This window comes from Lepidochelys olivacea (assembly GCF_965140295.1).
Source record: "Lepidochelys olivacea isolate rLepOli2 genome assembly, chromosome: 2".
NCBI classification, from domain to species: Eukaryota; Metazoa; Chordata; order Testudines; family Cheloniidae; genus Lepidochelys; species Lepidochelys olivacea.
This window is the reverse complement of record NC_140412.1, coordinates 240,218,928-240,236,200: the sequence shown is the minus strand read 5'-3', so window position 1 is coordinate 240,236,200 and position 17,273 is coordinate 240,218,928. Positions and strand designations below refer to the sequence as shown.

General features: G+C 37.2%; 1 protein-coding gene and 1 long non-coding RNA gene across 7 annotated transcripts in view; one reads left to right on the top strand and one right to left on the bottom strand.

The window, feature by feature from the left end:
* SVIL (supervillin) overlaps positions 1–17,273 on the bottom strand; it is a 149,739-nt gene that overhangs the window by 67,931 nt on the left and 64,535 nt on the right. For 2 of the 6 annotated variants that reach the window (XM_084618439.1, XM_084618438.1), the window contains exons 4-8: positions 9,864–9,921; positions 9,582–9,733; positions 8,288–8,963; positions 3,114–3,197; positions 52–972 (exon numbers count right to left, since the gene is read on the bottom strand). In XM_084618439.1, the coding sequence (XP_084474565.1) occupies positions 52–972; positions 3,114–3,197; positions 8,288–8,963; positions 9,582–9,733; positions 9,864–9,921 (1,891 nt within the window). The remainder of the gene's footprint in view (positions 1–51; positions 973–3,113; positions 3,198–8,287; positions 8,964–9,581; positions 9,734–9,863; positions 9,922–17,273) is intronic. The other 4 variants (XM_084618440.1, XM_084618442.1, XM_084618441.1 and 1 more) reach the window with 2 other exon arrangements.
* LOC311515420 lies at positions 4,753–11,285 on the top strand. The gene is made up of 3 exons (XR_014710131.1): positions 4,753–4,806; positions 11,011–11,107; positions 11,196–11,285. It is a non-coding gene; the product is annotated as an uncharacterized lncRNA (long non-coding RNA).

Sequence of the window (17,273 nt, the reverse complement as noted above, 5' to 3'; positions counted from 1 at the left end):
GCCAAGGGCGTGCAAGTGTCACACGAAAATATTTCTGAAATGGTCACCTACAGTTCAGTTTTCTTGTGGGCATTGATAGTTTCCAGAAAGGCATTACGGAGTTGAGCAACAGAGACTTTTGTGTCAACCATGCCAATCTCACCATTGGACACATTTGCTTCAGCACTCTGGAACACCATCTCCTTTCTCGTAACAGTTTCCTTACTGTTTAAAGCCTCTGGCTTAGGAGAACCAGTATAATCAGACATTGAGCGAGTCAGGAGTTTATGCTTCATTGTAGACACTTCCTGAGCTTGACCTTTCGCCTTAGCAGAATATGATATGGATCCACTTTGTATGTACATAACGGTCTCACTCCTTTCAGTGTTCTCATGAGTCTTAAAATGGGGTTCAGGCACCTGGTGATTAGTACACTCTTGCTCTTTCTGAAGCTCTGATGAGTTAGCCTTTAGCTTGCTTATAAGAGAGGAGGGAACAGTAGCCTTGTCAAATTCACTTGCTCTAAAATGGTCTTCATTGCTCTTCCCTTGCCTGAGAACCTCAGATGGCAAAATTGGTTTTCTGTTTTTCAAAAGCTGTTCTGTCCCCAAAGGACATTCGTCAGGCTTTGAGCCATAATTCTGAAGTATGTTACTTTTTTCCTTTTCCAATGCAGTGGCTGGTGGGGATTTTGTCATGATGCTGGCATTGTCTGGTAATAAGAGGCTACTAATTGAGATATTTTCTGGATCTTCTGTTGCCATCAGTTTGGCAGTTTGAGCAACACCAGCAGGCTGAATATATCCATGTATCGGTTGGCGGACTGAACTGAGTGTCTGGGTGGCAACCCTATGAAAGGAAGAAGTTTCTGACTGAAGAGGCATGTAATCAACTGGCACTGGATGAGATTTTTTCTGAGATACAGGGTCTGTGACAAGTTCGGGGCTTCCATGAGCACTTTCCTCTTTCACCAGTTTCTCTCTAACTTTTACTCTTTAAGAAAGAAAAAGGATTAAAGCTGTGACCAGCAATAACTAGTTTTGGGGAAAACATATATCAATTGTGGGAACAGAGAGCAACATCATATAGTAAACAAAATAAAAAGATAAGCATCTAAGTATTTTAAGGATATACTTTGAAACAACCTCCCCATGTTAAAATCTTGGCATTAACACCAGACTTAAGGACATTTTAAATTATTTTACAGGCACCTAGTACATGTGTGACCTTTCAGAAAGATAACTGAGCAAGGAATCAAATTTAGAGCAGGTTCCTATTAATCACAATTCCACTCCTTTGTTGAACGTAATACATTTTCATATTGTTCAAAATAGAGAATTAAGAGTTGCTTTCTAAAAAATATAGTTTTTGGAAGGGTGTCGTTAGTGTGAAATTCTGACCTCCTTTTGCTATATGTACTGTTAAGCTACCAACATACTGATCCTTGCTCACTTTGAAACAAATTAGTCAAACATCTTGGTATCTCCCCATATCCCTTCAAAAAAAAAAAAAAAGTTACAGAATATGTTACATAGACAAGTCAAAATCTCCATGTGAACCTCAGAAATGGGAGCATTTCAAATGTGGCACACAACTTTATCTATCTTGATAAATGAAACCAAATAATGTTAAGGAGCCTCTCTAAAAATGAAAAACATGTCAGTAGAAAATGGAAGCCCAGAATGGTTGTCACTCTTTGTGGGTTTGTACAGGAACTTACATTGTATGAACATTTTAGAAAAGTTTCACCACATCCCAATATGCTAAATTTCTGAGAATGTACTGAAACTTATCCCACTTTGGTTTATTTTCTAGCAATTCTGTTCAACCTTTACGATGTACATGCACAAATACAAGCCATATTCTGCCTCTGGATGCCGGCTGCTGGCTCCCACTGACATCAACAGGAGTTAAGCATAATAAGCACCTGAGGGCAGCATTTGTCCTACACATAACCACATAATTGTAACACATCTCTAGCATAATTTTTAGAACCACAAAAAGTGCAAGTCAGTGAGACAGCTGAATAACATTTTAAAATGTCATATAAAAAATTAAAATCGAAAGCTATTTCCCCACACCCACCATGCAACTAGTAATCAGTAAGGTGTTTTTTTGCCCTAAGGTTGGGAAAAGCTCATGTACAGTACCAAACTATTTAGTGGCAATTAACAGATATTCCAACCCTCAAGTAAGTGCAATTCAAGGCTTGCTACCAACAGATTTTTCCTACTTGCAGAATTTATTTTACATAAAAACAAGATTAAAAAAAAATAAACTAATGCTTTTGAGCGCTAGTATAATCCATTATATCTCCAACTACTTGAAACATCACCCTTTCCATCTGCTTAATATTTTCTCTCTCTTATGAGGACTGGTCCATTTTAAAACAAAGCACCTCACAGTGACTTACTTCAAAACACGAATAAGAGCGCTCATTCTCAAAGCTTAAAAAAAATGCTTTTTTAGGGTATTATGCACCCACCAATTACTCAGAACAGTCACTGGTGAGGTTTTCAGAGTCAGATAATTAGTTTAACTAACAGTCTGAAATGCAATGAAGACTCCTCCCCAGAAAGCATTTTTCCAGTTGTGAACTCTTTTGATGTTCTGTCAAACTGGAGAGTAGCAACTATTTGTAGCTCTGAATTTGGTTGTTTTGTCTTTCCAGTGGCTTCATTTTTACTCCTCCTCCCCCACTCTATTCTTAAAAAATAAAACGATAAAGTCTTATTTTTAGTCAAATCCTGCATTCAGGGCATAAAGCATTTTGTAATACAAAAATCTGTTGGCTTGCAGAGTGCAAGTGGGGGGAGGAAAATGGCCAAGAACAGGCTGGAGATAAGATAAGAAGTTAACCGAAGACCAATATCATAATAGCTGTGAAGAAAACATTAGGGGCATGTCTAGTTCTTCATGAAAACATCAATTAGTTATAAGTGACAAAAAGCAGATGCTCGAGAAACAAGTTTCCGCAGCAGTTTATTGAACAGAAATAGTATTTTCTGATTCACTGCTGTTAAAGGATATAAAAGACAAATGTTAAATGAGGGAATGGGAAAGGAGAAGGAGAGGGAAGTCAATAACAATATGTATAATCCGATTATTAGCCACACAGCTACATTCTAGGATACCTGGAGGGCCAGCTGATAAGTGAAGGTGTGTCCCCTTCTGAATCTTTCTGAAGAAACCATTCAGGTTTTGCTTTCCCTGTACTACTATAGAAAACAGAATTTCAGATAACTTTCTGGTAAGACGACAATACATGCACACTCATTCCCTCCCCGTCTTAATCTTAAAACTGTTTTCAAATTTCTCAATTATAAAGTCTTGGTTTATGAAGTACTGACACTGCACACTTCTAACTTTAACAAATTTGCATGATAATTTATCAAATAACCACCTTTACATACAAAAGAATACATAAGAACAGCCATGCTGGTCAGACCAAAGGTCTAGCTAGCCCAGTATCCTGTCTTCTGACAGTGGCCAATGCCAGGTGCTTCAGAGGGATTGAACCGAATAGGTAATGATCAAGTGATCCATCCCCTCTGAAAACACACAGAAGCCTAAACATTCTGTCAATTCATTTAACTAACCATGCCCAAATTGTTCAGAACCTGGACAGCCACATCTAAATCATCATTAGGAAGCTACATAGAAAGTAATTTTATGTTACTTCCTGGTTTGACATTTTATATAAGTTACATGGACAGAAGCACTATATTGTACATAGGATTACTGTTGGACTATTCCTTCTATTTGCAATCTAAAGAACTAAAGTCTACCAAAAGATCTTTAGCCCCAAATAAACACAAGTTTAATGAAGCTAGGAGAATGTACTACCATAGCTTACATGAAATTCTTGCATAAGGACAGTGAACATTAGAAAACCCCCTCCTCTGAGAGCAATATGCTAGGTTTCAGGGAGTTCAGATCCAGTAACTCCCACCCCACTGAGTGGGGAGTATGCGGTCTTTTAGGATAAAGTGGGAAGAGTTAAAATACTCTAAACGAGCAAAGAAACACATTCTTGGCCTAATACTTTTTGCATCAGACTCCAAAATGGAAACAATATATGAGCGCCTACTGAAATCTGAAAGCACTGAAGGCTTCAAAAGCCCTTCATGAAACAACTGATATACCACTGCACTCTTTCACAGATGCATTCAATATCTATAATATCCACAAAGAGTCCAACCTCCATAGAAGATCATATACCTTTTTAGACAATGATGAAGTTTATGTACAAAATGCAATGTAAAGGCATAATGGACCAAATTCTGCTCAGTTACACTAGTGTAAATCTGGAGTAGCTCTTTATGATTTAGTAGAGTCACTCTGGATTTACACACTGCTTTAACAGCTGAATTTGGCAAAAGGATCTTTATTAAATTGAAAAGAATTTAGAGTAAGCCTTAAACTCATTAAAAACTCTGTTATTTTGCCTTCCTATAAGGGTCAGATAAAAAGATCCCAGGGAAATCATGTATAGGTTCTGTAAATAAATCTGTCTATTTATAATGTTCAGTCTGAAACCTCAACCATTACGACTTTCTCCCCATCTCTCATTTAAAATCTACCCCTTACTGTTAAAACAATTTTTGTTTTTCATCTTATTAAGATCACCAAAGAGAGTTGCACACAAAGGGTGGAAAAAGCCTTTCAAAGCACTCCATGGGGCGTTGACCCAGCAGAGATTTGGTTGCTTTGAAACAACGAAACTTCCTCTTAGCTTGTTAGTATATATTCTGGCATTTATCACAATGGGCATGAGCAAGGAGCATTTGTATTCAATCTCTTGTCCTTTGAAAAGAGCAGTCAAACGTAAGTAAACCATGTTAAAAATGTGGGTTATTGCATGATAATTTGACAGGTGATGACAGGTTATTTTTTTTAAATGCAGCCAATATCAAAGAATATCTTTGTGCGGGCTTTGCCTGCTCAGTGATGGAAATAGAATTAATAATCAAACCTTCTTAACACAGGAAGTCACAAAATGTTCATATTTGTTCTAGGCAAGCTGTATTTGTTTTTAAATTTTAAGTCAGCTGAACACAGAAGTTAAAAGAACACTGAAATTTTAAACTCTGATTTTCAAAGCTCTACACCAGGCAAACTGATTTTTAGTCATACCTGCATATTCAAACTTGATGGAGAATACAACATTGCAACATTAGTAGAACAGACTGCACGAGACAACAGCTTATTTACCCTCCTGAAACAACTATAAGTATTTCTTAAAAATAGTTCTGAATTCTTTAAAGCCTGTTATGTTGAACTGGAAGACATTCACATTAGTTTTCTGAATATTGTGTGCGTTAGGCCATGTCTATGCATACACCGTTGCACTGCTGCAATATAGGTGCTGGAACTAGGGGTGCTGCGCACTCCCTGGCTTGAAATGGTTTCCATCATATACAGGGTTTAGAGCTTGGTTCAGAGCTTGGTTCAATGGCTCTCAGCACCCCCACTATGCAAATTGTTCCTGTAACCCTGCGCTGCAGCGTATGTGGTAAAGATGCCCTATGCTGATGGGACAGAACTCTCCCGTTGGGATAAAAAACCCACCTCCGCGAGCAGCAGAAGCTATGTCGGCGGAAGAAGCTCTCCCACCAGTATAGCACTGGACATATCTGCGCTTATGTTGGCGCAACTTATATAGTTTGGGGGGTGGAATACTCACACCCCCGAGTGACATAAGTTTTGCGGACATAGGCTGTAGTGTAGACATAGCCTTAGCGTTCCTGTTCAATTTTGTATTGCTGTCCATTTAAACTCAAAGGATTAAGCCAGACCAGAGTAGGGGGGAACCCACAGGAAACAAAACAATGGCAAGATAAGACAGCCTCAGGTAAATACAAATAATTTACTTTTTAGGGCCAGTTTTCTACTCTCAAACAGATCTTTACGTTGTTCTACCAGGAACATAGTCTGGTCTTCCCACCATCCTACAGTGGTGGGAAAGCTGAAATAACATGTTCTGGAGCTGGAAAGTGGTAAAAAACATGGAAGAGAGGGTTATTCTAAAAGCATCTCCTCATGGCTGTATGCACTAAGGTTACTTTATTATCGGGGAGAACAAGAACCTCAAATTGAAGTGGACAGGTTCTTGGTTTTGAAGAGTGACAGTCTAATTTCTGTGCCTTTTTTAAGGCTAGAATTTGGTCCACTCCTTTAGCTTCAGGGATTTATAAACCAGAGACGGAAGAGTCCTGGGGGCTCACACTTTAATTGTTCCTATTAGTAATAGGATTAGTCAGGAGTGATTTATCTTTAGATTAACTGAATAAAGCTCGACATAGAAGTGTGCAGTGCTCGGCTGAGACCTTCTGTTGGACCAGGCTCCCTGAAACATCTCAGTAGAATGTAATAGCAGGTCAAAAGTCTGCAGTGCAGTTATTTGCATATATAATAACACAGTCTCGGTCTTCTCAACTTTCTCCTGATAGCTCCCTTAGATGAGCACTTTTCCTCTCAGACTTTTGCTTAAGTGGAGTATCCAAAGACAGCTGTATGCAGATGCATAAAGGAAGCTATCTTAAAAATTGAGTTTTCAAGGCTCTAAAATATTAGAAGTACAGGCAGTCCTCAGACTTACGACACAATTGGTTCCTGAAAATTGCTTCGAAAGTTGAAACGCTGTACCTCGGAACCACAGTATACTCCATTGTGGGACCGAGAATCATAAAGTTGAAACCAATTGTCATAAATCGAATCAGGGTGTCAATTCAGAAACATCGTAACTGCCTTTCATTGTAAGTCGAACGTCAAAGTCAAGGACTGCCTGTACTATCATCAGTCCTGTCCTATGTGAAACAGAAAGGGGAAATAAGCAAAATTGCACAAGTGTAGTGAATATGGATAATTGATAGCTGGCTGCATCCATCTACCGGCAGGAAAAGGGAAACCGAAAAGAGACATTCATACTACAGCCTTTGACTGGGAGGGGATAGGGGACACTTTCCTTACACTACTTGAAAGGTACATAAATACCACAAAACGAGGAATTTAGGAAGAATTTAAAGACTCTGAGGAGTTTTACTTCTCTCATTTGAATTTAATAACTTCATTAAGAAGATACAATATACTAAATCAAATTAACTTGATTTTAATAATCTTTTCCCATTGCTGGTTAAATTTACATAAACCTCACGAATCATTCCACTTATATTAGTTCATGTAAATTATTCTGAAGTAGTCAAGATTACCTAGCACAGCTAAATCTTACTGACAACAGCTTACTGTCCATTTTTTAGATGGTACACTGTCAAACTACTGTTACTGGATGTCTCCATTTCATCTTGTTTCTGTACAGCCTGCAATACATTCGCTTATATTAACCTTCAGGGAGCCAAACAACTAAAGATGCATATTTTTAGGGGAAGAAGTTGTTCGAAGATGAAGTATTTAGAGAATTACTAGTGAGACTTTGCTTTCATTTGCTACAATAAAGCATATGAGGCTCTCAGACTTCAAAGTAACATCAGCAATCTTATGCTGCAGCTCTCAAATGAAGACTGGGAAATTAATTTGAATCTCCTATCCACCAAATATCAGATTTCTCGAGTCATAAGAGTATGTGAAAACTTATGTGGGGAAGACAGAGTGGAAAAGTTTACATCTCAAGTGTTCTGGAACTCAATATATGCAGGATCTCATAAAGCAACATTTATATGCTGTATGAGACTACCAGCAGAATCAGAATTTGCCTAAATCCCATGGCCTTAATTTTTTACAACTGTCGGACAATTCTTTTCAACCTACCCAACATACATTTTAGTTTAAGACTTTCATTTGCAGGCTACGGAAACAGGCAACTTCTATTTAATATTGGCAAAAAACTCCTCTTCATAGAGAGAAAATAATATAGAAAATTTACTTTTACTAAAAAAAGATACTGAATATGAAGTAAATACATTTAAATTGAAAGTGTTTTCTAGATCAAACAATAAATAAACATTTTCAAAATGCAACAAATGTAGTACTGTAACCACCCCATTCTTCATTTCTCCAGAAATCTCTTAAAAAAAGATTTATTTTCATAAAAGGACCTTCTTGTTACTGTAGCTTAAATCTAATCAGCACTCAGCAAACACTCACATGGACTTGTAAAACCTTATTGCATGTAAGCATAGTAATCCAGGTTTACAAGATTGACAATGAGTATCTTCAGCTCAAGGCACACAAGACGTTAGCACCAGCAGAGAATTTGCTTATTCAGGTACATCATCTTTAAGTCTTGTCTGTATTGTAGAGAGATTTTTATGAAGGTCAAAGGATACCAGTATAGTAAAAGCATGCTTACCCTTGTCTGGTGTCACTGTACAAGAGCTGGTCATTGTGTGAATGACTTGGTGAAACTGGCTGCTTTGGTGAAGAAAGGGATGCCCTGCAAGTTTGCTTTGGTGACACTGGCACTTCCTTAAAGGAGGATTCTTGCTCAGAATATGAAAAGGATGCAGAACCATCCACTTCTGATGACAAGTTCTGAGCCTGTCCAGGAGCACTAACATCCTGTGCTCTTTTATTCTCCAAGTTTGAAAGCTCCTCTCTATCTGGAATGCTGTCTTTTTCATGGAAGGAGTATTCCTTTGATTCAGAAGCAGTGCTCCATGATTCCTTATTCTCAGACCTGGAGTACAGGGAACTATACTCCTTGCTTTCATCCTTCTGCTTGTTGCTTTTTACTTCTTTTTTTTCACCAGTGTCAGGATCTTTTCTTGCCCTGGTATACCTGGATAAATATTCAGAATCTCCCTCAGATTCTAAGGGCAATCCATATTTTTCTGCTAGCTGGCGTCTCCTCTCTGCCTTGTACCTAGCTATTCTTTCTGCTTTAGACTCAAGTCCCTGGGTATCCATAGCTCCTGCGCTATATGTAGGCTCTGAATGTGCTCCTGTAGGTTCTGCTCGATACCTGGATGACCTAGGTTGTTTTTCTACAGAAGAATCTGAAATTTCCTCCTCTTCATTTGATCTTCCTACAAAAAGTATGTAAGTAGAATAATTAAGAGGGATTTAGTGACTTGTCCTGAATTCACACTTTACTGAAAATATTCAAATCTCTTTGGAGTATCACACTTGCCATTCAGTAAGCAGGCTTCAAACGTATATAGTGTGACTTACTCTTTTTAGTTATTATAGGTTTTTGCGATTCAAAATTAACTAGCAAAACTGTTTATGGCTACTGCCATGAACTACTCCAAAATAACCCTCTACTTCTTGCACTGACATCTCCAAAACACATACAATGAATGAGAAACGTGAAGTAAATGCTCCTGAATACTGAGCATGTATTTCACCTTCAAAAGGAAGTTAGGATTCTTATAATAACTCACAGATTTTAAAAATACAACCAATGTCTCTTTCTAAAATAGTGAGAGAACAGAGATTCTGTACAAAAATAAATCAAAGCCAGACAGAAAACTGAAAAGCAATTTGAAAGCATCTGTGACAGCGTTCTCTCTGAAAGCAAACCATTAAGTGTGAGAACTGTGTATCTGCTACTGCAAGCTCGATAACATACCAAGCATGAAGTACTTCAGCAATATCAGTTTGAGATATATATATATATATATATATATATATATATTTCTTACCAAAGTGGGGACTATATGGGTCTGTTGCACGCATATATCTTGGTGTATCTTCTTCTAGTAAACGGTGTGTAACTAATCCAGGACAATTTTGTAGGAGGATGGGCTGTGTATCATTTTCAATTCCTTCTAAACGTCTGGCGATCCTCTCTTTCCTGCAAAAGATGGAAGAAAATGTGTAAACGTTATCTAAGGATTTGGAGATAGTTTCTAGAGGAAGTCACAAAATAATTATATTACTAAATTATTTGTATTTTACAGCAGTTAGACAAAAGGCTATTTTACCTTTTCATTTCCAAAATATTTTGCTTGTTTGGTTCAAAGAGTTTTCTTAATTCTGAAACTAAAAAGAAAAAGAAAAAATGATGCAGTGTACCTTTTATAAATTAGGAATTCTCAGGCATCACAGCAGGATCTCTATAAGCTTCTATTTTAAGCATCAGAGCAAGAAGGAATAGTCTAGAAAAGTAGGTTTTCACATAACCAGTCACTTGTAGGTAAACATTTCCTATTTGGGTTCCTCATTTACTAGCCTCCTTAAAACACATTTTGCACATACTGTAGTAAATACCAGGGAATCCTCTAAAGGTTTAGCTAGACTAGGTTAAAACATGGTATTTTAAGAACACGTTAAAATACAAATTTACCCTGTCTACACTAGTGTTTTAAAAGTTGTTAACACATTAATTGGTTGAGGTTAATCTTGATGGGTAATTTAGGTGACATCACAATGAGCTAATATGTTAATACAGGTTGGTCTGTCTACACTTGTATTTTTACTATTAGCTAAATGTGTTGGCTAATAAATTTTTAAAAACACACCAAGTCAATCCATTTAATCCTAGTCTAGACAAGCCCTAAGAGTCCTGATGACTTGTGGCCAAAGACCACATAGTACTTTTTACCAACTCTTCCCAGAGTTAACCCCAGTACCCTGGTGATTTTCCTACTTTGTTAGTTACAGTCTGCTTAGATAATTTCCCCCTATAAATATTTACTTCTTATCCTAAACTGTTTAATAGTGTTACCTGCTGTTAGACAACTATCACATTTCATCTCCTGTCATTTCACTAGCATTTCAGTGATGGGTGAAGTAATCCCTACGTACACAGTTTCAGTCAACATTTGTAAACCCCTTTGAACAAAAAGATGCTATATAAATAAATGTGGCACAATTTCTTTTCACCAGGCAACAAACTCCATGTATGCTACCACAGGGGCTGGGGAGTGACAAGCTAGAAGCCTGATTTCCTTTGCAATAGTATAGGACTAAAAGCTGAATCACTATGCAGACCTCTGATTTGGTTTTAATATAGAGTGGCTTGACCTTGCCGCTGATATTTAAAAGACTTGCTGCTTCTTTACATAAAGTTTAGGGTTTTGTTTTACCTAAAATTGGTAATTTACTTCTTTTCCTGTGACTTCCATTTAGGTGCGGCAACTGTATTACATAAATACACAGACTGATGTATTGTAGAAATGAGGTCTGGTTAGTAATACAGCAGTGTCAACTCAGGGTCTCGGCCATAGTAAGTATGATCAATAAATCAACATAAAAATAAATATTCAATTTATGGAACGACAAGATTAACCATATTTTAAAATATTTGCTTCCAGGATAAAGGCTGGCATTCATCCAAGAACTCAATTTTATAGCAGCATTAAGTCCCTGAAGAGGAGGTTTTAGAACGTACCACTAGTATTTAGTAACATGAATGCGCATTTGGACTTAACTTCCATTGCACAGTATGGGTGATGAACATACCTACCTGCATACCTGAAAGATCTCTGCAAGTGAAAGGCAACTGTATTAAAGCATTACACCACTTCTTGCCCCTTTATCCTTACCTCATTTAGACAGGGATTGCAAATTAAAGAGGGCCAAAGTGAGACTTGCTCTATTTAGTCCTGAACCTGTGTGTGTGTGGGGTGGGGGGTGAGGAGAACACGCCTGACTTCTTGTGAACTGCTAGAACAGGAAGAGAATGTTCTACACGGCTGCAAAAGTAAGCTTACCAGATTTAGTCCTTGTAGTTTAGGTGGGACATAAGGTAACAAGCATTACCAATATGCACCATTCAAATTGCACTGGGCTTCTTCTCCCTCACTTTGTTCCTTTCCACTGGCTTTTCTCAACCAGTTTTTTGGCCAACCGCTAGTGCTAGAAACTAGATGCCCTTCCCACTCCCTGTAAGTTTGGAAATTTAGCTCTCAATGGGAACAAGATGTGAATTTCTGATCCTAGTGGTGCATGAATTATCAGTGGTTGCTAAAATGGTGTGGAAGACTGTTGCACAGGAACTTCCGGGACATGGTCCAAGCACTTGTTCTATAGTGTTCAGATTGACCTTGACATATATCATAGCTATATATAAAACAATATGTTGAAGTTGTGTGTCTTTTGTGCTTTTCAGGGTTTATGTTGATACTTTTTTGGTGTGCAGGTTTGTTTTTTGTTTTTAAATAGAAGCGCTCATGTGATGCTATCAATATAACAGACAGTCAAATGGTAGATTGGAATTTGTGATAGCATCACAGAGAGAAGTTGTATGATGCAGCTGTAACTCACAGAAACAAGCAACTTCAAATTAAAAAGGAGATCCCTGGAAAATGGAAAAGTCAGTTGCTGGATTCCCATTCCACCATTAAAAATCATTTTTGTGGTCTGCCATAGCATGCATACTCTTCAAAAGGAAAAAAACCAAACGTTTAATAAGATCAGGTGGATTTCCCCAGTTATCTCCAATATTAGCCTCCCTGATCAAATTCAATATGAAGATTGTTGAGTTTAAATATTGGTCCAGAGTAATCTAATCAGACCAGGATCAAAGCACAGATGTAAGGTATTCTGGGCAATTTGTATACGAAGTCACCTGTTTGAAGGACAGATATCTCAGCCCTCAGTGCTCTTAACAGAGCTTCCCTCAAGCACCAAAATTCACTTTAAAATTAAACTAAAATGGATATGGAGCACTATTAACTAACAAAACACTGCAACCTTATAGACAGTATATCCTGGATATCACTATTCAGGATGATCTGATACCAACTGGTGTAAAAATGTTACAGCAGTAATAGTGTGGGATTCAATCCCATCATTTTTTTTTTTTTAAAGAAAAATATATTAATCACAGTGTACCGGACTCACCACAAGGTCTTAGATTGGTTGCAGGATTTCTGTATGAAAGCATGAGTAGACTAACACTTATCAGTGTGCACTATCATCAATCTTTGGTTTAAATATTGGACTTTGGATATAATATAGTCTCATGGCCAGCCACGTGTAGTTTGCTTCAAAAAAAAATGTATTTTATTTTAGTGTATTTTGAGAGAGGGGCAGGGAGTGTTAGGGGAATGATGGGTTGAAACTTTAAATGTTCTACATAATGGCTTTGTATAATAGGCAATGTGGGTGGCAACATAAGTGGCATATGTTAACTTTCCTTTTCTGTGGCCATAAAGAAATGGATAGTGTTTAAACACAGGACTATGAGGTTCAAAATAAAGACAACATGCAAAAATCTACTTTTTTATTTATTTTTTAATTATATTGTAGTAGTGCCTATGAGTCCTAGTCCTGGATCAGAGTTCCATTGTTCTAGGTGCTGTACAAAACACAACACGCTTACAATCTAAGTAGAAGACAAGAGACAACAGGTGGATACAGAGAAAGCAAATGGAAACAATGACACAATAATGATCAGCATGAGAGGTAGTTGTCTCAACATACGAGCTTGACATATCAGTTGTCAAGTTTTCTGTAGGCATACAGCTTAAGATATATTGATTATGAAAGGATGAACCCTAGCAAAGTTGAATTCTTAGTTTTAGATAACTGCATGTTAAACACAAGGCGAGGATAGCTGGATAATGAGAGTGGAGGTTTTATGGGCAGGCTTCCCTCAAAGTCAGAGAAAAATGGATTTTTAAAAAGATTTTTTTTAAAAAAAATCTGACTAAATTAAATACAGGTTTATTTTATATATATTATATATTTTAATTTTAAAATTAAATTTGAAATTATAACAACCTGTGTTAAGGCCTACATTTACTAAATCTATTAAAATCATTAAAAAATATTAAGCATTACATGTGTGTTGCCAAGTTTTAAAGAAAGTCAAACCACTGAATGGGATGAAGTCACTGACTACGTAGCTGGAATCAGAGTTTGCTGAAGTGCTAAATCTGCTTTTGACAGCAGTAGCCTCTTCTGCAGGTGCAGTGATTTTTTTTCCATTTCAGTTTATTCAACTATTTCAGTTCAATGACTAGTTCATCCAATGTTTAGAAAATGATAGGAGTTGAAAAAGCAGAAATGCTTTTCCACCCCCCTCTTCTAAACCATGAATAAAAATTAGGCGTGAGAAGATGAGATCTACTAGATCTAAAATCCTGAAGGACATGGTGACCAGAAACAATCAGTTCAATTCACTAACTACAGAGAATACTTTATAAATAGATGCAAGTTATATATATGCTTAAATAAATGTGTATAAATATAGTATATCTTCCTTGTCAGTAAAATAAAGCACCAAAATTTAGTGTAAAGACTATATTAAGGTGCAAATCAATGTGTTTTAATTGCACCCAACCCTTGAAAAAAAAATCAACCTTTCCTTGGGAAAATAACTAAGTACCACCAATGCAAAGATGCTGAAAACTGATTATTTAAATCAAGGTTTTCTGCTTGCTGATTTGAAGTCACAGCTAAAATCAGTGATTTAAATTAATCCACGCCTCACCTACACCCACTTTATTTTGTTTTCTTAAAGCATTCATTTAGTATATGTTGCTCTGATTGCCTAATGAGGATAATGTGTGCTGAAATGCCATGTGGGACTACAGGTCAGACCCCGGTGATCAACAAGGTCCAGTTGGTTTTAAACAGTGACTGACAACTGAGCTAAATAAATAGTTCTGGAGGTACAGCTGAAGCACCTTAAGTACAATTTGTAAGTGGTTGTTGCAATACAAGACCTTTAAAGATGATGGGTAGGGGAGAAGTGAAATTAAAAGTAAGGGAGAAAGAGCCTGGAGCATCTACTGAAACTACTCATTTAGTCTTATAGCTAGTTAATCAAGACTGAAGAAATTAAGTTCCTTTAACTAATATTTTGCTTAAATAAACAGCTTCACCTCAGACATCACCTACCTTAAAGACTAGTCCTTCAGAATTCTGCTTCAAATTTATTTAGGCCTTTTCCACATTATTTACTAGTTATACATACACAACTTGGGCAAAATTTAAAAAAACAAAACACACACTACACCATTTCAAGCTGGTCAGAAGACCTCTTTCCCTTACAACCTCTTCATCCCCGGCCACAATTTTATATGCAATTAAAAGAAGCAGTGAAATGATTACACACAGACTCCATAGAGAATTCTTCGGTTATATAAAGAGAGTAGAGAGCTCTCATGTTTACTATCTGACCATTCGTTTTTTCCCCGATTACAGATGGATTTACCTACAGGCAATATCAGGCAGCAGCTATTTTTGATTAATTTTACAAAATGTCAAAAAGACAACTTCATAAAACAAAGGAAGTCTCTTTTTTTTTTAAGCCAAACTTTAGCAATTTAACCACACTATAATCATATATATACTTTAGCCAGCAGTTCTGAGTAGAGCATCAGGCTCATGAACGATCTCTCCAACACCTTCACAAACAAGATGGAGACAAAAATATCATGGACCTACTCTATACTGCTTTGCATTTTTCCCCAAGCTTGAGATTCCAAAAGGCAATTTCAGGTATGTAGATCAACATCTGAATAGCACTTTCCCCAAAAAGATCTCAGAGTATGCATGCCCTCACACTCTCTATTTGGGAAATTTTTAAAAACAGGCCGGATTTTCAGCTACTGCAAGGTTTTCTTATTTGCTGGATAAAATGTTGAAACATTTTTCTCCTAAAGACGCGGACTGGCTCTTGTGACCTTATCTACTTGGGTTTCTCTTTTTACTATGGTCTGTGATTCTATGGGGGCTGATGCCAAGGCCCTGCCTGTTCACTAATTTGTTGTTCTGTGACCAAACAGAATTATACCGTCGCACACAGACACTCATGGCAGATTTGGGGATAATATTGCTTCAACCAATTAGTAACTTGGTGGGGAACTTATCCCTGCACGACTCTAAAATGTGCAACACTTGGGAAAGGGGGAAGAGAGAAACATCTGTAAAGTGTAAAATGTTTAATTTACATTGAAACTTCCATACTTTGTTTTGGCATAAAGTACATACATAGTTACTGATGGTCTATGTTGTAGCTAAGTGGGACAGCCATTATGCCCTCAGCAACAGCTCAAGCCTTTGACATTAGAACCGATTTTAGAATGTTGGTTAGGACACTAAATGGGTTATCCTCTATTGAAGGCTCGCTGAATTTATCTTTGTTTTGATATTTATTGATCTTCCTAGCAGGATTTATCCTGTGACACCAAACTGGCCATTTCAGCAGATGCAGTATTCATCTTTCAATGCAGCTACATGTCATTCAAGGATGAAAGATAACAGGCAAATAATTTTTATTTTGTTAAAAAATTCTTCTTGGATGCTTTTCAAAATCATAAAAAATTCAGGAAGGAACACGCTTCTTGCTAAGGTAAGAGCACCTTCATGTTTTGGCTATAAATCTTTTAGATATGAGAGATTTAAAGTAAGATTTAAAGTCACGTGACGTTTTTACAGCTCCGTTTTAAGAGCAAATATAATTAAACCTTTCACAATTCCCTCAGAGGATGGGCATATAGGCTTGTTTGGTCATATTGGTAGATCAAAATTCACCTGCCAGAGCACCACTCCTCATTTACAGTTAATGTGTGTCATAATATAATCCTAAAATCACGTATTAAATCTCTTTGTTTTGAGGAAAATCCAGTAAACTAATAAATGTTTTTGGTTTTATGGTGCTCTACAGGCCAAATTATACCAGACATAACTAGGAAACTCCACCATCTTCAGATTATGCCATCAGGGACATGTGCTGGCCCACTTATGGATAACAGAGTTGCACAGGTGTCACAGAGCCTAATTCCTACCGAAGACCCTTTAATTACAGGTAGTATAAAAGCTTCCAGACTTGACTCTTAGAGCCTCAAATGAGTTTGCTCAGCTGGCAGTTAGAAACCCCCTGTCCTCCCATCTTTTCATTAGAAAATTGAACAAATCTGATATTGAAAAGTCAGTGATACCTAGAGCTAGACTATCCAAAAAAACGCTTAGTACTAAGTAGTTCCTATGTAAATTAAAAAGAGCTGCTGGTAGCTGAGCCGTATTGAGAACCTAGTGTATAGCGAGAATGGAAGCTCACAATACCATTGTTCCTACATCACTTTTTATGATAAAATGGCATTTAAACAACACATTTATGATCAGAAGAGTTTCTTGGGCTGGATGGTTCAATCAGTTTAAAGTACAAGGCACTAGCTGACAAGGTGTTTTTAATAAAGGCCCTTTGACTCCAAACTTGTTTCCCATCTTGGTCAGCCAGTGCCCAATCCACTAAGCTTCTAAGCATGTTGTCAAGCCCATTTTTTTCCTCCTTGGAGAGTAAAGATTAAGGTACAGTATATGAAGAGGCTGAGGGGGTATTGACTGCTACAGCTCAGTAGTATTATGGATAGCTTATATTCTATATCTGAGAAATACATTTTTCTACTGTGTTATTCAATTATTGCAAAAAGTGCCCA